The 24310-nt window shown below is 34.7% G+C and overlaps 1 protein-coding gene across 13 annotated transcripts in view; it reads right to left on the bottom strand.

Annotated features, from left to right (window-relative positions):
• The window catches only part of baz (par-3 family cell polarity regulator), a 356412-nt gene that overhangs the window by 15063 nt on the left and 317039 nt on the right, over nucleotides 1–24310 (bottom strand). For 6 of the 13 annotated variants that reach the window (XM_072522400.1, XM_072522395.1, XM_072522393.1 and 3 more), the window contains 17 exons: nucleotides 20240–20568; nucleotides 19811–20140; nucleotides 18459–18619; nucleotides 17412–17644; nucleotides 15223–15411; nucleotides 14313–14477; nucleotides 10840–11234; nucleotides 10519–10780; nucleotides 8402–8556; nucleotides 8014–8339; nucleotides 7402–7470; nucleotides 3316–3401; nucleotides 2846–2981; nucleotides 2567–2741; nucleotides 1598–2171; nucleotides 802–966; nucleotides 291–436 (listed from right to left, as the gene is read on the bottom strand). In XM_072522400.1, the coding sequence (XP_072378501.1) occupies nucleotides 291–436; nucleotides 802–966; nucleotides 1598–2171; nucleotides 2567–2741; nucleotides 2846–2981; nucleotides 3316–3401; nucleotides 7402–7470; nucleotides 8014–8339; nucleotides 8402–8556; nucleotides 10519–10780; nucleotides 10840–11234; nucleotides 14313–14477; nucleotides 15223–15411; nucleotides 17412–17644; nucleotides 18459–18619; nucleotides 19811–20140; nucleotides 20240–20568 (3896 nt within the window). The remainder of the gene's footprint in view (nucleotides 1–290; nucleotides 437–801; nucleotides 967–1597; nucleotides 2172–2566; nucleotides 2742–2845; nucleotides 2982–3315; nucleotides 3402–7401; nucleotides 7471–8013; nucleotides 8340–8401; nucleotides 8557–10518; nucleotides 10781–10839; nucleotides 11235–14312; nucleotides 14478–15222; nucleotides 15412–17411; nucleotides 17645–18458; nucleotides 18620–19810; nucleotides 20141–20239; nucleotides 20569–24310) is intronic. The other 7 variants (XM_072522399.1, XM_072522403.1, XM_072522397.1 and 4 more) reach the window with 6 other exon arrangements.

The raw sequence follows: 24310 nt of genomic DNA, 5'->3' as shown, positions 1-24310 counted from the left end.
ACCATGACAAGGTTAGTTACAATGTCTGAACGATTCATATGAGTTATTAATTCTTAAAAAAAAGGTTCACAGAACAACAGACCCACCAAATAATCAATGTCTACTAAAAATAAATATATTAAGTATATAGAATACAATATAAACTGGGATAAAAAATAATATATATTTTAAAATATAGTAACAATAAATCATAATAAAAAAATATTATTTTGTACACAATAACTTATAAAAATAAAATAGTTAAAAGTAAGGGAATTTTTTATATCCACGAGTCTGTTTTTTCCATGTACCTTTTTACATTCAAGTCCTTATCATACCTAATGTGGTTCTGGAGTTCATTATAGTTGACGTAATGGGTAAATGGAACTGAGTCGGTGATGCCTGATCTACTTCCTGGTCTTCCATACTCTACGTAAGCATTTGATGGATCTATCCTCTAAAAATATACAAAATATAAAATTATATTGTTGCAAAGATATAGTAAATAATATATTAAGTATTTGCTTATAAAACCATTGCACGACTGGTTACCCACTACAGGAATGTAAACAGATTCGACGACCATGAAACATCAATTGAAAGATGACAGGTATGATTAAGAATGACCTTGACATATAATACAAAGTGGTCCCTGCATCTCTTTCTAAAGGGCCGGGTTTATCGACTACGTGACCTTCCTATTGGTCATTTAGCTCATCAATTTAGAAATCAATTAAAAAATATAAGAAACGAATAGTCATTTATTAGTAATCAGGTTACGATAGAATTTCTGCACCAATATTTTATTATTGAAGTTTTTACCTGTGGTTGCTGGTGCCGTGGATCGTACACGTCTCTTTCATCGCTTTGATAATAGGTATGTCTTTGGGTCATTCTCTGTTTATGCGTTTCCCTATCATGCCTTCTATGTTCCGACGAATTTTGCCTATATTTAACAGGAGGAGCTACCGCATTTTCTGGAATGACCTGGAAGAAAAAGTTGATATTTAACTAAAATTGATTTAGCTTACCAGAGTGAGAGCATTGACATAATGGCAACGAATGCTTAACGTGAAGGATCTGAGAGGAATACATAAAGTCCATGAAATATTTGTTGTATAGAATGTAAATGTAGTTTAGAATCTTAAACATATATTTCAAGCAGCATCCAGGAAGTACGAATAACCAAGAGTTGTTTCAATAACTCCATTTTGGTGACATCAAATGCATTAACAAAAAAATATATTTACGTTAGTATGGAACGATATTATGTATATGAGACTTATCTATTCTAAACTACGTACTTTGGTCATTCTGACCAATTAAAGTCATTTAGAATAGCTTGATATTTTCAAGATTCTAATATCCGAAATATTAACAATATATTGACCACCTCACATACGACAACCGTCGTATACCACTAGTAACTAAATTTTAAATACTATATGACAAAGTTGAGTGGTACCATGACCTTGACCACCAAGAAGTAGGCGTAGTTATTTTATTTTCACTCTGTTGAGCGGCGTTGTCAGCTAGATGTTGTTTCTAAAATTTTTATTCCTAAGTAATTGCATCCTTTGTATAAAATTAAACGATTAATAAAATAAGAGATTCTTACCTGGACTTGTTCAGCGTGCCTGTGTAAGTAACCATGCCTTTGATATAGAGGCTCCCGTATAATATGTTGCTGTTCTCTATGTCCATGGGACGAACTCTGTTGGGGATGGTGTAAGTTCTGGTTTGTTGTAGGCGAAGAACGACTTTGAGAATGAGAACCTTGCGTTTGAGATGCCATATGAGAGCTTTGTGATTGATGGGGAATGTTCTGGGAAGGGTGATGTGTCGTTGATGATTGATGAGAGCTCTGCGAATGCGAATTCGGATAATGCGTGTTCTGGGACTGATGTGACGATTGGGAAGAATTTTGCGAACTCTGAGAATGGTGCGAGTTCTGTGAACCTTGCGACTGGTGGTGAGAAGCTTGGGAAGTGTTTTGGTTCTGGGGGTTGCTATTTTGAGGTACTTTTTGTGAATGCTCTTGCGTTCGTTCTGTTTGACTGCTTTGCGTCCGGTTTTCGGTATCGGCGGTGTGTTGTTGAGGTACATTGGCGTTTGAATCGAATTCGTTTGTATGGTGATAGTGTTGGGCAGACTCTGCTGCTTGGAAGTCTAGTTTACGATGTTTGCCAAACCTGTACAATAAAACAAATATTTCTTCAAATATATACTTTACAAAGCTTATTTCAAAAAACTGTTTCATGAATATATAATAGCCCTAGTAGCATGTGAATTCCTTTTAGTTATTTGCATGCCTTGATTAACGCCAAAAGTTGTTTTATTACCGTGTAAGGCAGTATTATCAATCAATCTATCAATATTTTATAGTGCAAGTCAAGATGTACTGTTTTATGTTGCAATTATAGTAGATCATAATTGTAAAAATATTTTTCACACTTTGAAAGACTTACTTGCATCAAACATTTTTTATTTCATCTGATATTTTAGTTTTAAGAAAAGTTTAAAAATAGAAAGCATTATGTTGAAATTACTTTATATTGTAAATAAGTGACTTTAAAATTTTCTTTACCTGAACATTGAGCCAATGCCTTTAAATATACCGGGTTTCTTCTTTGCTGATTTATTTTTTATATCAATAGCTGCATTCAGAGAAGATTGCCTAGGAGCTCCTCGGATATTGGTAAAGCCATCCACTTCTCTTTCGTTTTCCATTGGACCATCAATTAACCAATGCTTTTTGGCGCCTAAAAGTAAAACAAAGGTAAAAAATGTTTTCCAATCTTTTATTTCACTCAACAAAATATAAATAAATTGCATGGTAATATATTTACTAATATTATATTTTTACCAATCTCACTTCGGTGATTTGGATCCACTACAGCTGCCCTAAAGCTTTCTTCACAGCCTTTCCCCCTGATTACTTTTAAAGCTCCATTAGGCCCTCTATAACTATAAGCTGGGTCGCCTTCTTCTTGCATTTGAATCTAGAAAGGAATACATTATCGATTAAAAAACATGTTTTTTTTTTTTGTTTAAATAATAAAGCACAGAAATATTCTATACTACAATATCAGCCAAAAAAAGTATGCAAAATAGATGAACACAGTGTGATCATCTTTTGAACGATCGTAAAATGTAGTACCGAGAGTAAGAGAGGAGTCTTACATCTCCTCTGTAGACAAGGATCAGTATTTGTTCACGTGTAATTGTTTAGGCGCACTTTTACTTGGCATCGAATTATTGAGACCTAGCAACTTAAATGAAATGATTTCATTGATTGTTTGTATTAAATATCATGATAGAAACAAAAATTCTTACCTCTTGTACCATTGTCTGTAACGATTCCAAGCTTGAAGATTTCTTCATACCTAAACTTGGTCCTAATTGGCCTAATTTATCAGCATCTATCGAAAAAAACGTGCAATTGATTTAAAAGTTCTGTAATTTGTTGAAACGAGAAGGCAATTCGGTAGAAATTGTAGATCAAACTTAATTTTTGTTTCTCTATTTGGAGATTGTTTTCCAAGTCTTAGTCCAAGTCCATTGAAATAAATATTTTAAATTTATATATTATAATTATATTATTTTATTATATTATTTTAAAATTATATATATATATATATATATATATATATATATATATATATATATATATATATATATATATATATATATATATATATTCACGTTTATCTACACAATTATAAGTCCCATATAGGTCCCACTGTAAACTTTAAGATGTTTCTAAAATTGCTGATTTTGTTATAAATTTACATTTTTATTAATAAACTTTGATTATTACTCCGAGAGTCGTGAGAGCTTGTCTTTTCAGTGACAACGACCCAAGTGGAAACTACATCAGGTTCTACTCGCATAAACAGGTTTCTAATAAAGTATAATGAAGATATGCGGAGCTCTGGAGAAAGTGACCACCAATTTCCTAGCTTATCATAGAACAAGAATCGATCAGGAACAAACAAAAACCGCGACGAAACTCAGCATGTTTCATCATTCAATCTTCGCTTGTCCACTGCTGGACATAGATCTCCCTCATAATTTTCCATCTGTTTCGATCTTGCCTCTTGCAACCAATTAATGTGGCAACGTGTTAGATCGTCAGTCCAACGTGTTGGTGGACGAGCTTTGCTTCGGTAGGCATCATCTCGTGGTCTCTATTCCGGTATCCGCTTTGTCCATCTGTTATCTGTCATTCGAGAAACGTGACCTGTCCAGTTCCACTTCGGTGCTGCTATTCTCTCTACAGCATCAGCCACTCCTGATCTTAGTCGTAGCTGGCGGTTTGGGATCTTTTCGCGTATTGCAACGCCAACATAGCACGCTCCATCGCCCTTCGAGCCACACGGATCTTTTTCACTGTTTTCCTTGTCATAGTCAACGTTTCCGCTCCGTAAGTCAACACTGGCAAAACACACTAGTTAAAGATTTTTTTTAAGACATATTGGTATGTTGGACGATTTGCAAATGTGGTTTAACTTATCGAAGGCAGTCCAAATCAGTCGTATATTATCTCTTCCGATGCGAATCTCTTGACCTAGGTACTTATAGGCCATTACCTGGTCTACGGATCTTGTTCCTACGCATATATCTTCGCTGACTACAAAATTTGTTATCATCTGGGTTGTAGATATAATTATTTTCAATCCCCCTACTAGCGAAGAAAGGTAAAGCTGACTTTAAAAATTTTTTGGCCTCGTTTATTCTATCAATTATTAGCACAATATCATCTGCACACCTCTGGTAGCTAAGCTTTTCTCATTATAGTTAATTCGGCATTATGTAAAGGCTTCGGCATTTTTTGTTGATTTATGGCGTCAAAAGCCTTTTCATAATCCACAAATATTAAAGCTAGTGATAAAGCTAGTAGCAATAAAACCTATTAAGAAACATTAATACAGATGAACGCAGAATCCACCCTTGCTGTAGATTCTATTACGTACGTTATACGAATTATTTTTCCAAAAAAAAAACTGATCCCAAAATGCCCCCGGAGCAGCTATTATGGAGGTCTGCTATTAACACGACCTTGGAAGAACAATTTGGGGCACTGTTCTTGTTCCATTTGGACTCTCCGATTTGGAGACTCCCACTGAAGCCAGTAGCCCTTCACTACTTGCCCATATTTGGCAATCTCCTAACACTGTGGCCTAGCTCCGCTGTTTAGAAACTCACGGACTATCTTTAGATCTGTATCTTTTTTCTGCTCACGGTCTAACTTTAGATATGGTTTTTTCGTCGGCTCGAGGACTAGCTTTACATCTGGATCTTTCCTCTGCTCACTGACTAGATTTAGATCTGGATCTGTCTTCTGCTCAGCCTGTAGGTTTTCCTTGATTAGAGCTTCTTCGTTACTTCCGCCCTCTATGGTTTTCAACTACCGAATCTGGCCCTCTCGCAGAATCGACAGTTGCACCCTTCGCATGGTCTTCTCGAGAGGTCGAAGGCATTTGCTTAACTTATTCCTGCTCGGTGACTATTAAGAAGTCCATCGGCATCTAAACCGTCGCTGCTTCGTCTTATTGTGGATATTGATAATCTGAGACTGCGTTGCTATGATGGGAATGGCCTGTCCGCAAGCACGTTGAAGGTGGCCTACCATGTGGTTACAATTGTAACACTTTAGGCGCCCTTGACGTTTTTGTTTCAAAGAATCAGGTATTGGGCCGAGATATTTCTCGAATTGGGCGGCCAACACCTGGGGCAGCGTATTTAAATCGCCTTCTTCACTTCGGTAGAACCTCTTACTTTATGGACTTTGCGTTGATGGCGGGACACATTCTTCACGACTTCATACTCCTATGCTGCACAATAGCGTCCTTTAATATTTGGTAGCATCCTCTTCCTAGTCGTAATGGCTGCTGGAGATCTACATCAAGCAGGCCATCAAGGAAACATTGGATGGTGAATTGGTGTAGGAACTCTTTCGAGGCTTCGGGCCAAGCGAGTCGTGTCATCATTTCTAGTTCCGTTCCGTATTCATGCACAGATTCGTTTGAGCCTTGGATACGCACTTCAGTTGACTCTGGTATACTTGCATCAAAAATTGCAGTATCTTAGTTCTAGAGCCGATAAGATGGTCTCATAGTTCTTTTGTGCGTCCTCTGGGATGTTTTGGGGGATTTCGACAGCTTTACCTCGAAGTACTAATATGAGAGCTGTTGCCTTCTGTTTATATGTCCATCCATTACTTTGTGCAGCGGCTTCGAATTGTCGTCTATACATTGGCCAGGAGGTGTCGCCGTCAAATGTATGGGGCTTAATTATTCCGTTGACAGGGGAACAAATCACTTTTGCTTTAACTTAACTCTCCGTTGCTTGGTCTTTTTATTTCTAGGCGGATATTTTCAAGGGTTCTCACTCTCATCATGTCTTTTCTCTACTAGACCTCTTGTTACTTCAACTTCTTTAATCATGTCTTCTTGTTTCTTCGATTTCTCTTTTCATCTTCCTTTGCCTCTTCTATTTCTCTTTTCATATCTTCTTTACTCACGTTTAAGGCTTTTAGTTCTGATAAAAGACTCATGCAAACTCTCTCTGTCTTCCTTAAGACGTTTCTCTTCAGCTTCTTTTTCTTCCTGAGGACGGTCCTCTTTAACTTCTTTTTCTTCCTGGCGACGTTTCTCTTCAGCTACTTTTTCTTCCTGACGACGTCTCTCTTCAGCTTCTTGTCGACGTTTCTCTTTTTCTTCTTGCCGTTATTCGTCAGTCTCTTTTTCTTCTTGACGACGTCTCTCTTCAGCTTTCTTTTCTCCCAAACGACGTTGCAATCATATACCGAATTTCCTTCATCTTGGTCTCGTTTCCCGTTTTTACCATATAAATTTTGGACAAAAACTACTTTCACTTAATTTCACTTTATTCTGGCACCAATTGTTACCTTTTTCTGCGGGTTCAGAAATTAAGTGAAATACGTAGTTTAACTAATTTTATTTAAACATTCAAATAAAAAAAAACAACTAATTCACTGTATAATTAATAAATGTCTCATTAATAATTATTATATATCACTTTACAAGATAAGCACTTCGTCTTAAATAATTAGATCGTAATTTCTAGATTTTGCGTGTCTATTACACTGAAAGCCCGGTCAGCGCTTTGAACCGAAATTCCAGAAAAATATCGCTAGTAATGCCAGGTACGTCAGGTAGAATTTTCGAGATATTACAGGAACGTAATTAGTCACATAACTTAAAAAATCTTAAAATTTATGAAGAACTATTCTTAGACGCTCTTTTGATTTCATGCTGTATAGCGACCGTACACGTTTTTTTATAACTAAATTTTTGTTTGTCTTGTTTTACTGTTTGATCATCAATGTCTACCGATGTCCTATCTCTAAATACTAGAGGATAGAATGACAAATGATAAAATGAAAGGAATGCTTACACTCGGGATGTTCTGAAGATCTATTAACACTTATGACAGACTCCACTGAACCTATACGGACTAAGCCAGCTGTTGGGTAAGATGAGAAAACACATACTATTAGCACATTTACTTAAACTAGCGATTTGTTAATTACATGATTTATTGGAAGAACGAAAAAACGAATTGCACTTCTAAAAGATTTCTGATTCTCTTTTCAATACATTGCAAGGATAGGTTTCCTTTTATAAACAGAAAAACCTTACCTGAATTTATTCATTTAAGTAGATTGCAAGCCCTATTTGTTAATATTCAAATGTTCATTTGCAAAACTTCGCGTGAATCATTCAAACAAATTAGTGCAAACAGTTGGATATCATATAAAAGTGAATATTAAATAATACTTATACAGATCGACGGGAAGGGTTGCTTCATCGTGAGCGTTGCCTCTCTGATCGATAATTCTGGATTTTTGGGAGAAACAAATTGACGGGAAGACAACGCTCGTCACGTTTAGTGAATCTTAGTTTATTTTAAAAAAATACATGACAGTTACTTGGCAATTAATTCGTTTTTTCGTTTTTGCTACTATAATGACATACACAGTTGACATAACAAAGCATTTTAACTTACTTATTTCTTTCATCTTTCTCTCCTCCCTAATCTTCTTTGATTTCTGATATGTATCGGTATTCTTGGCATCCAACGTTGCATGTCTTTTCTCTGACATACTCTGCCTTCCAAAAGCATCTCTAGAAAATCCTTTGGGATTCTCTAGAGACAATTGGCTGGCGTACGTTGCGTCGGTGCACTGAATCGTCGTTTGTGACGAGGTATCTGTACTTTTATCACCGTTGCTGCCTGATAAACTGGTCTTGTTGTCCTTACCGTCCGGTTCGTGTTCGGTTCGAATATCGGATATGTTCGTGGGAACTTTGTTAGTAATATGAACATTGATTCTAAAAGAAAACAAACATTCGTTAATAGATTATTCGTTTTGCTTTGTTTGTGGTTTACTTACTGTTGTTGATGTTGATTAGAGTGGGTTAGTACCCTGGATCCATACTCGTCTTCTATTAAAATAGGTTCAGCGGTAGCGATATTTACAGTAGTACCAGACATGTTGCCAAATGAGTTATTTCCAAGCATGCTACTCGTCCAAGTGTCGTGAGTAGCCTAAAACAATTTTTGTTTTTATTGAACATTACTAATTAGACATATAGATAACTTATTGGTTAGATTATGTATAACCATAGACATAAACTGATTGTTGCAATATTAGCCCGTTCCCCCAGTGCGACAGAAAGAACTGACACAAAGCAGTCCTTGAATCTCTTTCTAATTTGCCAGGTTTATCGATCACGTGACCTAAGTGATCAATGAGAAGGTCGCGTGGTCGATAAACCCGGTCGCTAAGACTGCTTGGCGTCCCTGCCAAAAATGCATTAAGTGTAATTTAAATGTAAATTCCATTTACATTTAACCATTAATTTACATAAACCATAAAAAATATTTTAGTTTTTCATCGTTTTATGTGAAAACTAACGTTCACGGAAAAGAAGAAGGATAGGCAGACGGAAGATAAGACTATTTTATAGAACGAGAAGAAGACGAATTGACAGATGGAAAAGTGACAGATAACATGAGAGCTGACATGACAGCGACATCATAGCCACCTTTTGTCATGACTTACAGATAATAGCTGAACTGTGACAGTCGCTAATGCAGATTCCTTATTTGACATGTGTCTATAATTAATTAATTTTGACTAAAAATGTCGGACGACTTGCGGTCTTTCCCACACACACCTCTTACAAACATAGATTAAAGCACTTTCAAATTTCCCCAGACCTAATGAAATTGTGACGTTACATCCTATCCTTTACATATAATTGAGTTCACAGTTTCCCCAGACCTCATTCAGATGCCCCTAGTCTGTCTACTTCTATTTTTTGTTCTTTTATAAGTATTTACACTCTTATAGAGAGAACTATAGAGTATAATAAAACACTGGTCTTAATATTTTTGTATTAGAGACAGGATTTGATAGAGTCAACCAAAATAAAATGCTTGAAGCTTTAGCAGGTTGTGTGGAATAGACGACTAAATACTACATATCCATACTGAACATAAATAAAAACAGTAAGTGTTAGGCTCCATGAAGATACTAAGAAATTTCCAATTGTAAGTAGTATACGATAAAGAGATACTGCCTCGCCTAAACGGAGTAAAGTTTTAACCCTTAAGTACTAAATGCAAAAAGGCTTACGGTACAATAAGTCAATATACGAATGATTTATAATTCAATTTACATTGAACCGAGTGAACCTATAGTGAACGAGTAACATTGAAAAACACACTTGTTTGTATAAATACGTTTGTAAACGCATACGGGATTAGAATAAGGATAAATAATAATTAGTAGTTGTTAATATACATATTAGAATAGTATTTCATAATGTTAGTGCTGGTCTCACATTTGTTATTGTTATTGTAAGCAACCGATATTGTAAACAAGGCAGTGACCTGTATCCGCATCTGAAATAAATACAGGTTTAAGATGCAAACAGTGACAAATAATTAACAGCCCCTAACAACATAATTTTATACCACATGGAGATCTCTGCGAACTAAAGGAAAAAACGTGGAAATAGTTATACCAAACAAAAAGTGGTGAAGGAAAAATGGACATTGGACAATCCCGGATGGACTGGAAGAGAGAACTGGTCAAAAGACACAGTGCTATATAACATTAAGTAAAAATTTAATTTTCTTAATCTATGCACTTCGTACGTAATGATGGTCAACAAGTTTATCTTCGGCAATTCAGTTTTTTGTTTTGGTCCTTCGAGCTTTATGAGTCTCGGTGACGTTGGGCTCTTCCAGTGCATGGATTAACGTTCCGCTTTAGCAACACTGTGCGCATTTTTGGTACTGACAAATTCCGGACTTAGACAGTTCAAGAGTTTTATTAGTCAACAGAATAGCAACTATAGCCAATCTGTAAAGGTTTAATAAAGACTAAGACTAAAGAAACTCAAATAGAGGACTGCAATATCAAAAAGAAAAGATCTTTGAATACGTTTTTAGGTTATAAAAAAAGAAAAACAATAAAATGATGTATTTAAACTTATTTACCTTGTAATAACTTTCATTCCGCAACTGTTGTTGTTGAAACTTTCCGTTACCGGTCAATCGTTCCAAAACAGGGTTCCACGTATGCATCGGACTTAATTGACTACTGAGCTGACCATTGAGCTGGGTATTAACTTGAGCTTTGTTGTCGGAAATATTGCCCATGCCTCCATGTGGATTGAATATTACCGTGTTTGCAGAATCACCACTGTTGCCGGAATTATTTACAGATTCGCTTTTTTCTTGAGAGTCGCCAGTAGAATTGCTAGAAACGATTAATTATTAACACATTATAAAATACTAGCAATTTTTTCTTTCACTTACCCCAAAATACTATCAAGGGAATTCTTCCTACTGCTATTATTTGGCGATTCTACTCGTCGAGCTATAGTTAAAGTAATGTGACCCGGGACAGGTCCTTCAGTATGCGGAATGGCATTCTTCAGCGTCTCCATAGCATCGCTGTTGGTCTGCTGCAGCAAAGATATGCCGTTGACGTTGAGCAATTGGTCGTTAGTACGTAGTCTGTTGTCTCTGGAAGCCGCTCCACCACACATAACTCCTTTTATGAAGATACCAAGGTCTTTGGGGCCGCTGGTTTTACCTTTCACGCTTACACCCAAACCGGCCTTTTCGGAGTCGTGCACGGGGATGTTGAAGGTTAGTATTTCGCGGTGTTTCCATGGGAACACCATAGTTTCGTCTATTTGGTCGGAAGGCTACAATTTACATAAAGCACAAATTTTATTTAGTTGTCAAACATCTTTACGATATGTAAATATTAGTAAGTTATGTTTATTAAAAAAGCTTTAACAGCAAAAAGCCAGGTAAAAGTATATATTTTCGAAAAATTATTTACTATTCTATGGTTTACACAAGGTTAAATATAAGAAAATGGGAAATTAAGTCACATTAATGAAGAATGTGTTGATATATTAGACAATAATATCTAAGATTAACAGGATAAGCACAAATAAAATGATGGGATATTTATTCAATACAACAACAAACAAGCTGTCAAATAATCTAAAAACACTCTGTATGTAAAAGATTAAAAGACACGTTTAATATAATTCCCTAACGAACAAGAACTGAGCGTTGGCAAATACTGCAAAGCGTACACGGTAACTGACAAGTAGATCAAGTACAAGATAATCATAAACTTTTTTCACATTTGTGTCATGATAGGTAGATGACATTTTTTGTAAAACGGAGTGTTCGGAAAAGTATTTAGTGCTTACTTAAATATTTTATTTCTATTATTGTTTATATTTTTAACGTATGACCTTAATTACTTATTTAATTGCTTGGTATTATCTTCTTTAAATTTCTCACGATAACATTGGCATTCTCTTCATATTTTGGGAAAAATCATGCCATTCTCTGGGAAAAATCATTAATTTTACCCCGAATATACTCGCAAGTGTTTTTGATTTTTTATTAGTTCGATAAGGCTGCGAACCAACCGAGAGTTCGACTATTCCCCACGCGATTTCTTGACTTAGAACCTTTACCCATTGCGTAGGGAGGCAGACTCGTCGTTCCATAAATAGGACACCGTCATATTACCCTATCAGTCCTGCCACGATGATTAGAATATTTACCACCGCGTGTTGCGAAACATCAATTCTTTACTCTGGGTACGACGAAAGCGCATTTTTTCCATTTCCATCATAAATACAAACATTCGTTGCAACGATAAGTATAACAAAAGGGAAGTGGTCATTTTTTACTGCTTTAATTAACCAGCTAACTTTATATTTCCTACATAAACATTGTTTATCCAGCTAATTTTATATTTTAATGTGTTAAAATAGCCGTTACCACCTAAAATTTACTCCAAAGTATTCCTCATAATTGTAAAGTCCCTTACAAAGATATCAAACAAATACACAACAATATCAAGAATTAACCATACAATCCCAGATTGACTCATAAATGGGAGAGAATATAGTTAGTTTCAAATACAGTTTGAGTAAATAAGAGAAAAGATTTCTGAGCTACGAATAACGGACTGTACACCACAAAGTAATAGATCAAATAATAAGCCGAAAATACTATAGATGGAGCAGATGAAAGTGGACATACAAAGATGGAGATAAAATGGAAATGATGGAGATGGATAAAAGATGGATATAATTTAAAATAAAAAAATTGAAGGCAGAAAACAGTCATACAGGAATCAAAAACACACCACAATCAAAAATAAACCAGAATTAGTAATAGAAAACTAGAAAACTTACGAGGGCGGTCCAATAAGGACTACAAAAAAACCAAAATTGTGGAAAACTGGATTTTTTTTCTCAACATAGTCTTCGTTAGCTCGATACAATTGGTCCAGCGATGCTCCAACTTCTTTAACCCATCTTGGTTTGCAAAGTAGGCCTCTGTGGCGACGATTGCCTTCTCATTCGACTCAAATTTCTGCCCGGCGAGTTGCAGATTATGGTGAATAGGGCAGCAATTCGTAGCCAAATTCGACCAATTTGGTCGTGACAATGGAGGTGTGAGTCGGTGTGTTGTCATTGTGTAAGAGCACTTTTTCTTCTCCGTTTCTTCTGCAATTGGACATAGAATCAACCCAATAATTAGGCATAGTAGAGCTCCGTAACTGTTTTGCCATTCTCTATATATAAAAATATATAGAGATATAAATGGGGACGAATGTAGACGTTATTCCTGTAATTCGCTTGTAAGAGCACGTTTGCCGGGTGAAGGTCTATTTCGACTGTTCATTGGCCTCTCGTGTGTACCAGTGGATCCATGTTTTGTCACCAGTCACGAAACGACGCAGAAACTCGTTCGGACTGCGCTTAAACAGCGTCAAATGCTGTACTGAAGTGATCTCACGGTTGCGCTTGTTGTCCGGAGTGAGCAAACACGGCACCCATCGCGCCGACAACTTTCTCGTGTCCAAAATTCCATGCAAGATATAACCCACGCGGTCTTTTAAGATGCCTGCTCTCTCGGCTATCGCGCGCACTTTCCATCGACGGTCTGCCAATACGAGATCGTGGATTTTTGTCACGTTATCCTCGTTATAGCTGTTTTCAGGGCGTGACTCATCTAAAACCTACATGGGACCACATTGAAACTCGTTAAACCAATTTTTGACGGTCATCATTAAAGAAGAAGAATCACCGTGCACATCAAAGTGCTCTTTCATTTGATTGCGTTATTTACCTTACAAAAACAAGAATCGAATCAACCACCGATATTGCTCTTTTTGCTTCCACGAGTCCGATTCGGCCGAAATTTTGACATTAGCCGTCAGAGAGAATGGACTACATGATAGTAAATTTCGCTTGCGATAGTGGCGCCATCGGGCGGTGAGGCTAATTACTTATCGGACCGCGGCTGTCATATTGTCAAAACTAACTACATGATGAAAAAGCTACTGTCTGAAAGATAACTGATCATTATTTGTCTATCTTACTGTAAATAGACACTATAAAATGTGCCTGATATAATGTTCATAATATTTAAACATTAAAATTAAAAGCAAGCTACAAAGCACACTTTTTATAAACATACATTAACATATACAATTTGCGGTATTTGCAAAACTAGCTGGTGCATTCGATAATAATTTAAGATTCGCACTTCCAAATTCTCTTAGAATACTGTATTATTATTATTATTATTAACTACTAATAAATTTTTAATGAAAATACTGTCCTCAAATTAATATTTATATAACGGATTCTAGTCATATTATCAAATTATTTATATAAACCAGCGATCTGTACTCTGTGCGAATCTTAAAACAATATAAACAAATAAAAAACAATAATTACATTGCCGTTGACAGCGTCCTGGAACTGCGATATGATTTTTGCTACTGATCCCTTTTCGGGGGTGCGATTTTGAAGCGCTTGAAGATGACTTTGCGGTAGCGGTGGAATGGTGGGTGGTATATCTTCGGGAGATTCCTCCTCGCGGACTTCTTTCAAATCGACGTCCTAAGTGACAAAGACAAAACAATAGGCTAAAGATAGACTACACTTTTGCGAGCAAAACATACAAGCAAATTGTTTAGAATATAATATTTTTCATAAGTGATAGATTCGACCGTTACTGGATAGAAATTCATTTTATCCAACAATAAAACACTGAAAACTTTTGTTTTCAACACTTCCACATTTTTTTTTACTTTAACGATATTCTAATTGTATAAATTTAAAATAAATCCACTTAACCTAACATAACCTAACAAATATTAATCTCAAAAAGATATACACCTGTACAAACTACATTTTACCCTAAATTCGAAGAATATTCTTCAAAAAATTTTGAAACAATTTGGGTAAACATAATATGAACAACCAGATAATGTCCAATTGAACAATCAATAAGTCAACATGAGATGGGCAGGGTATGTAGCTTGAATCTAACAAATCTTTATGTTGTTTTAAGACTTAAAAAAATATATTTTTAACTAGAAAGGCCCCCAAATGAAGCAATACAGGTGTAAATTATGCCACACTTAAGCATGCTCTGACAAATGAACAAATTGTGGAACTAATAAATATCAAATACAGCTAAAGAACTTGCTGAATAAAATTTAACTTCTTTTTTTCTTCTGAATTTGCTTGTATGTCTTAAAAACTTACTATAATAATATGCTATTTAAGCGATACTGGTCATACAACACGCAAAAACGAATAACACACAGACAAAAAGTACACAGTTTTACATAATACTTACAATTATTCTTGGCAGTGTAGTATCAACCACGTCCTCTTGTCTAGACACAACAATCTTTACTTTACTGCCTAGTGGTAAGCTTTTCAACAGAGCTACTGCTTCACTTTGTGTTTTACCGGTCATTTCTATGTTGTTGACTTCAAGAAGCCTATCTCCGATTTTCAGCCTACCATCTTCTATGGCTGGACCCTAAAAATATATTACATTTAGAATAAATACACGATTTCCAGAAGAAAAAGTACTTTATTTGATAAAGAAATTTAAATTTAAGTTAAGAATGGGTTGTAACTTATAAAATACAGTTGAATTTTTTCTGCAATAGTTACAAATGGTACGTGTCTCTGATAGGAGAATGTTTGTTTGTGAAGAAATGATGGCAATGTTAGATAACAATGTAATCCTATTAGGTTAGGTATGTTCTGTATCTTTATACTTCACGGGCATGCTAATCGTTAGAATTGCGGCCATTGGTCTGGGAAAGTCCTCACAGGATGAGGGAATAACATACACAATATTTTTGAAAAGGTTGGAATTGTTTGAGACCATATTACAGGTCCCTTTTTCATTTATGGCAATGTGAATTTCGATAATTATTTATCATTTCTCCAAAATAATGCCACACCAACTTAAAATCCTGATCCAGCAAACCCACAAGTTCCAGCGAATATGATATACTTTCAGCAAGATGGAGCAGCGGCGCATTAATGTTCGGCATTGCCTTAACCGTATATTTCCAAATCGGTGGATAGGAAGGCAAGTATCGATGAAATGGCCAGTACGATCTCCTGATCTAATCCCATTAGACTCCTTCTTATGGTTATATGTCAAAATATTAGATATAAAACTAAACCCCTCGACTTAGCTGATTTAAGAAGAGAAATAATGATTGCTATTAGATCAATCACGCCTGAGATGTTGAGTAACGTTGGAAGAAGTCTCTACGATTAGAATGTTGCCAAGATTTTCGCGGAGAGCATTTTGAACATCTACATTCACATTAATGTATTTTTTTGTTTTTATTATCAAGAAATAAACAGTATCACTTATTAGTTTCTAAGTGTGTTGTAGCAAATTTCTGTACTGAGATAATTTTCTTTTTTATGTTACTTCTTGCAATAAATTAGAAAACACTTATTGTTTCCGAAACAGTTAAAGCTAGGTACAGGATAGTAAAATTGAATAATATATAGGGTGTTGTATTTGAAATAAGAAAGTCGGTATTGGCCACGGTTACATGACACACCCTGTATGAAAAGTTTTTATTGCAAAAATTGCGCAACTAAAAATACTAATCGAAGTCCACAAGTAAAATGAAATTCCTGTAGCTGGCTGTATACCTACCATAAATCACAAAAGTTTTCTATAAAAATCCTTTATAAAAGGTATATAATTAAAATACCTTTTCGGGCTACATCACAGAACGTTTTCGGGCTAAAAACTCCATCATCAGTGTATTATCCGGTGTACATGAGTCAAGCAACTAAAGATTTGGGTAAAGACCCTTGAAATATTACAAAATGTATTATTTATTACATTTTTGTTAAAAATATGGTGTGATGAATTTTTTAACAGATACCCATCGAGAAGCCATACAGAGACATTGTCTCAGGGTCAGCAGCAACCCCCATTGGGAGTCTTACGTTGCAATGCAGGCTAGCTGTTAAAAAATAATACATTTTGTACCATTGCCATGGTTTTTACCTACATTTTTAGTGGCTTGGCTTATGTAAACCTGGTAATACACTGATGATGGACTTTTTAGTCCAAAAACGTTCAGTGACGTAAACCGAAAGGGTATTTTTAATTATATACCCATTATAAAGGATTTTTAAATAAAACTTTTATTAATCGAAGTGTCCGAGCGTTTTTTAACACGCTCCCATTTATTTATTATCGAATTTAATTCTTTTGGCTGTTCCACTTTGTATATTTATTATGTAAAAAAAGCGATGGAATTTTTTTGTTAATTACATGAGCAACTTTTGCTAAAAAATTTAATTACTAACAATTTACTGTGCTTGTATCTATTTTTGTCCTGCATATAATACTTTCCCAAATATTAAGTAAGTAAAAAATGGAAATGTCCGAGTTTTTAACGTCGATTTAATATACAGAGAAAATATAGTACATAAACTATAACTTGTTAATTGTACTTAAAACTAAAGAAAAAAATAAATCACTTAACTTACCATAGCATTGATATTCTTAATATAAATAGGACACTTTCCTCCTGCTGGATTGTCTCTGGTCGTTATGCTGAAGCCGAGACCGTGGTTTCCCTTAATTAGTTCTATCTCGATTTTCCTACCGATCTTCCTGGTATTGGCTGTTAAAAGGCCTTTCAGATTTTTAGAAATAGCTGGAACCTTTTTTGTCGGAGATACTGTCGCCACTTTAGTATTTGTACTTTCTGTAAGGTGTCCTTTTATAAATACAATTAGAAAAGTTATTTAAATAACGAGATTTTGTAGATCATCTATATTTTTGTCCTTTTCATCAATACATTGGATACAAAATGCTAATATTGCTGTCAAATATTATTAGTTTAAGTTATTTAAAAAGTGCTGATATTCGAAATATAGTTAATCTACATTTATCTCGCAGAAGATGATTTATTAAAAAGTTAATATAAATACAATAAATGCGGCGAAAACTATTATTTGCAATTGTATGCCAAAGAAAACTATAACCTTTAATAAAGCGTCAGCGACAAGAATTACCCTGTGTATAGATGGCGTGAGCAACATTAATTTGAATATTTAGTAGGAATTATAATAATAAATTTTTGTAATGTTCTGTATGTAATTCTATGTCCTCGAAGAATATAATTCCTAATACACCGCGGTGAAAAAAATAACTCTGAACGAGTGACTTTTTATGTAAACACGAAGACTAATTCTCATACTGCGCGGGCAAAAGAATAACTCGGTGACTCGGTGTCAGCGAGAACAATCACTTCTGATTCTGTGACTGTAAAAACTGTAACTTATAAAAATGATCGGTAAAAAAACTAACTCTTCAATGTATTTTCTAAAAATCAGCGGCGCAAAAATAACGTCAATGCGCGACAGCGAAGAAACTCACTTGTAATAATATTTGTGAAAATTATCACCCTTAAAATAACCGTTAATTATGATTCCAATTGTGTTTTTGTTCCACGCATTTCAATATGGGTATCCCACTAAAGTATTTATTAACGAAGTAATACACAGTAAATATTTACAAACTATACTTACGTTTTTGTTCGCATTCTACCATCGAAACGTTTTCTTTGTCGTCGGGGTAACTTGGGTAAATCGGCGGGGGCGGTTTTCGAAGACCTTCGAGTCCAGACGTCTTTATTACTTTCAGTCTTAATTCAGGAGAAGTGAGGGAGAGTTTAAACAATTCTTGTACCCTGAAAACAAAAATAGCATAAGAAAAAACCTCTTGATTTCTGTCACTTTTCACTGTCACATCAGGGTTGATCTCAAATCTTTTTAATAGAATATAACACGGATGGCCAGCCCACGGCACGCTATCATTGAGTGACACGAGGGAATCGTAGAAATGATACGCGAGGATTTAATGGAAAAATAAAAACTTTCATTTTTCCGTCAAACTCAGTAAAAGTTCATCTTTTGTACTACGACGGTGGCTCGAGCTGTAAAGCAGCAGATACAATCTTGCCAGACATCTTATTTATCGTAAGAAAAATCCACATCCCGATAAAGAGGAGATAATTGAAAATAGTTTACTAATATTCGCTCAAAATATCGGAGATTCAAACACAAAACATGTGGTGGACCAAATGGATCAGGATGTTGAAATACAAATAATCGTCGACTAGGAGACTGCAAATATTTGTCACTGACTTTGGATGAAAGCTGTGACATCACAATAATGCTTAGTGGAGCATTTGTATGTTTCGTAACAGATAGCTGGGACCTGGGGCTCTGGCCTGTTCAATTCTGGATAAAAAGTTCTGTTCAAAACATTTTGGGAAGAAACATTTTCAAACACCATTGTATAATCCATCAAGAATCGTTAGGTGCCCAAAACCTCTTAGGTTTTAGGTGAGACAAATCTATTCTCGATGATTGAGCCTGTAATGCGTTGTATTAATCAAAATCACGCTCAAGCTACAATTCGACGACCATTCCGCTAACGTTTTCAGAAAGAAAAAAAAAAGAATAGTAGCGAATTGCTCCTTTATTGCAGTATTCGGTGGTTGTTTGTGGAATCTGAAAGAGCGTTTTTTGTAATTTTTGGAGGAGAACAAGGAATTGCCATAAGAATGCTCTCTGTTTAAAAAATAAAGTCTGGACAATAGTGACACCCTGTCAAGAAAGTTTGGCCACTTCTGGTATATAATAATGTTCTTTTCCTCGTAATTTCATTAGTAAAAATTTATACCTTAAATATGATTCAATCATCTATGAAAATTATTTTTTCTTGCAATCCTGTATTATTCGTTCCCTGCACTTGAACAAGAAAACAGTGATGGTGGTAAAGGTCTACAAACGGTCAACAAGGAAAAACTAAGGTTGTTTTCTCGATATTTTGCAGCATCTATTAGCTTTAAATTCTTATAACAAAAAAAGTTTACCTCTGGAATGGCATATTGATCAAGTTTTCCCCATTGATCTCCACCACTCTGTCATAAATAGCCAATCGGCCATCCCTATCGATTCTTCCTCCAGGTTCGATTCCCTTGACCAACAATCCTCTTTCTCTTCCCAACGTATCATAATCTGGAATGACGTGAATGCCAAGGGGACCGGGTTCATTTCGTATCACAATAATTTCTTCGCCGTCGATCGTCGTGGAATTGTTAGCCTGTCCCAAAGGTTCTTTCCGTCTGGATTCTCGAGGAAGAGAACTCGTTATGTGTGGTCTGGAAGCAGCTGCTCGCTCTGCGGCCTCAGCCCAACGGTAACTAAAATAGTTAAAATGTGAATAATGCTATAGATACAGATTAAATCATAAAACTGTATCGGAGAAAGTATTAAAAAGTTAAGGAGTTTCTGGTACTTACCCAGCACCGTCCACGCCTAAAAACTGCATCGACAGCCTATTGCTTCCGTCTCTCGCTATCCTTCTAAAACTATGATCCTCTTCCTCTTCCCTGGAGTCGTCCATCCAATCGGGACTAGCGTATCCTGAACTAGGCGGTTCCAGAATCAAGGGTGCGGCACTCCAACGTTTCGGATGATCCGAGGGTGCGGGAGGCCCAGTGGGTAGTTGGTTCAGACTTGGTTCACTCCCTCTTCGGACCTGAAGAACTGGTACTCCCGACGCTATTTGTTCGCCTGTCACTTCTATGTCGGTGCGCGGGTAGTTTGGTCCGTATTTGTGTTCACCATCCTGCAAAATCAACAAAGAAAGAATTTTTAAAAACAATCATATACACTTCTAAAAAGAAATCCAGATAATAGTTATTTGGTCTTCAGAAAATAATTGTCCTACAGCGTCTTAAACTAAAGTATCAAGTAAATAATATTTTTTTACTACTACCAGATACTTGTTACTATAGCACGGGCATATTTTTGTTGTAGATAACTCAAAATGCCTCCGAAGGCATACTTCTACAAAAAAAGATAATATTCCAACATGGTTTTATTTTGAAACTAGAAACCCAACGGACTAGCATTTATGAGAAGAAAATATTGATATAACCATTTACCTTTCCCTTCCTTTCCTTCCTAAGGTAATTTTTTTGACGTTGGTTGAAATAATTATTGCTTGCAATGAAACATTTAATTTATTTCGTTTATTGCCCAACGTATATTACTGTTGAACGTTAAAAGTCTGTACTTTATTTCATAACAATGAAAAGACCTGTTCAATACATCTTTTGCAGTGTGGAACTACCTGTATAGTGGACAAGCAGAATAGATATAATATACAACACGGAAATTTACCTTTAAATTTTTATACATACTTTGGACATGTTTTGGATACTTTATCAAGATTTAATACAAACATCAAACATTCTCAGTTTTGACTAATTAGGACTTCGAGTACATTACGGAGGATTTCCAGTCAGCAGCAAGTTCGGGTCTTTATTCCTATTATTTGAAGACTCCTAGTTCGGTGTCCATACACTTTTATTCTTTTATTTGGAATCTGACTTTTATTTTGCTTTTTGAGATTTTTGTTATTTGGCATATAACTATTTTATTATAGTGGAGGAATTGCTCTGGAATCAATCACTCATTTAAGAGATAACAACAGAAGTTCGAATACGAAGTGTCACACTACATTACTCGACTTCACGAGTATGTAGAGAGTCACCTAGCCTCGATTAACTTTACTTCGACATTTCGTCCGAAGAACTTCGATCGAGAGTGTAGACGGCGTTTAAGACTAAAAGAAAAACTTGTAGTTTTTGTGAATCATTGTGAACGAACGAATTTGAGCTAAACTTCAGTCTAAACGTGCCTATAATTTCAAAATTTATAGAAAAACTACATAATACATACGTAAGGTAAACGTCGTTTCTAAAAAATTAGTTAACCTTGATGAAACACAAACGATCTTGAATCTATGAATGATGTTTAGCATTAAATATAGCTGATAAAATCAAGATTTTTATGCACTACCTACTTGCCAACGGTAGAAAGGAAATATTGTTATTCTGTAATAGAAAATTGTTATTTCCTCTTACCCAACTAGAATATTTATCGTGCATTTGTTCACTAGTTATAATGCAAACTAAGTGTAATCAAATTTCTACTGTGTAGAATATTTAAAATCTTTGAATTTTTCTGTACCACTTTTTTTACGCTTTTCTGTTTTAGTTTGTGCTATTTCGTACCATGAATTATCCTAACTATTCGTCTAAGATTTTCCCTGTTATATTTTCTATAGTATTGTGCAAATTAATGGAATCATTGTGACTTGTGTGTAATTAATTGTGTTTTAGTGTTACTGTTAGAAGACATACATATGCGATTTTAGTTTCCTTCGCTATTTCAAAGATAAGATTCTTGATTATTTCTATCATTCATCTTCCTCTAGCTCTCCCACCTGCCTCGCTCGCTTTTTCTTTCTCACTCGTTCGCTAGCTCTCTCTCTCTCTCTGTCTCTCTCTCTCTCTTTCTCTCTCACTCTATAATTCTACTATAATCTTTAATTTTTTTATCTATGAATACTTACTAAAATCGACTATTTACAAAAAGTGATATAAAATTGGAACTTTGCCTCATAAAAAATTTCACAGTGATCTTTCAGATCTACTAGTAACTTCAGTTTAATACCATACAACATTTTGAAAATCTGTAACCGTTTAGAGGTAAGAGTAAATTAATACATTGTAAATTTTAGAGTACAACATCCTGGTAAAGGGTACCTAGCTACCTAAGGTAGTAAAGTGATTTTTTGGCACAATTTATCATTCCAGTGTGTAAGTGTGTCTATTATATTTCTTGTATATTTCGTAGTTCACCACCACATAAAACGAATCTTTAAAACACATGTAAAGAGTTTGATACGTGTTTTATTCGTAACGAATACAATTATTTTTGTTTTTATTGTAATAAAATTACACTTTTATGCACAGATTTTTTTGTTATACCTAAAGTATTTATTAAGTAGAATAAATATTTTATCTCTTCGGTCAACGCAAATGTTGTAAAGATACCAAAAGCAATAACATTTTAATTATTAATTAGAGCGTAAATCATAAAACAAGTAATGGAAATGTTAATTAAACTTCAGGTAATATCTATTTTATGAATTAAATATCAACCTTGAAACAAATCAACGCATGGAAGTGTTTTTAAGATGAGCAAACATAACGAATATAAACGTTTTAAAGGTCCAAAATAACAGTTATTCGGTTTATAAGATATACGGAATATAAGGAATATTTAAGGAATACTTTAAATTGATAGACAAACAAAATTATTGAGAAGAATACAATGAAATAAAGTCGAACTGCATCTGAGACTATTAAACATCTAAAGAAATAAACGAATAAAAACAACAAAATTAAGCAAACACTATATAAAAGGAAAAGAAAAGGAAAATGAAGAAATTCCAAAAGAACAAAAAAGCTAAAGCAAAACAAATGACAAGTCAAAGAAATAGTCAATAAATAAATATTAATAAAAATAAAAGAATAATTTGAGCAAAACACATAAAAGTTTGAAAAATGGAATGACTAAGCTACATCCCGATGAAAGCTTATTAGAAATGGTAACAAGAATCACAAATATGAAAGGTGAACGGTATAAAAAAAATCATCACTATTACCATATTTAATGTAGAATAATAAATACTCATATATTACAGAGGAGTAAACCATATAGCCTTTTTTATCCCCTATATAATATATTATAAAATTCTCAGTTTCTATTAAACACACGAGTTGCGTTTTAAAATTTCGAACGAGAAAACATAATCTAAGTGTTTATTTGCGCAGCCAAATTAACTCGGGCCAAAGCAATCAATGTTTTTCTTTTTAATTCGTTTCCTCTGATTCGCCCATAGTAAGTCTTTTTTTTATTTTTCCCTGTATCTTATTTTCTTTTTATAGTTATAATCCATTATTTTTTGAGCGTCATTTTCGTATGAATTATTTATTTGATAGTTAGGTATTCAAGAGATTCGTTAGATTCGAGATAGATTATTGAGTCGAATGTTGATACTTACAATTAAAAGCAGGGTGATGGAAAATTAACGAGGAAATTGAAACTGAATAGTATTAGACAATTTTGAAGTTAAAAAATAAAATGACAAAAGCATTTGGAAATGCCAAAATAACCAAAACACCGAGAAGACAAAAGATCGAGTATTAAATAAAAAATGAATTATTCTAAACAAGATTTAAACAAATAAAATAATAAAGGGAGGAAACAAGACTGTTATTAACGGTCCTTTAAATTTAAAACTATATACTGCATTCAAATCCAAATAAGACAACGAGCAGTCTATGTCTAAATTAACTACTGGCAGAATAATTGATTGTTCGGCTTGATTCTTCTCATGTTTTTCATTTTCACAGTAAAACACGTTTTATCCACCAACGTCATATTTAGAATTTTTGGTAATTAACATTTTTGTATAAATTTTAAATAAATAGCCAAAAAACTGTCTTAATTGG

Source organism: Diabrotica undecimpunctata, chromosome 2, assembly GCF_040954645.1.
Source record: "Diabrotica undecimpunctata isolate CICGRU chromosome 2, icDiaUnde3, whole genome shotgun sequence".
Classification (NCBI taxonomy): Eukaryota; Metazoa; Arthropoda; class Insecta; order Coleoptera; family Chrysomelidae; genus Diabrotica; species Diabrotica undecimpunctata.
Note: the sequence above shows the minus strand (reverse complement) of the source record. Positions and strands in the feature narration are given on the sequence as shown.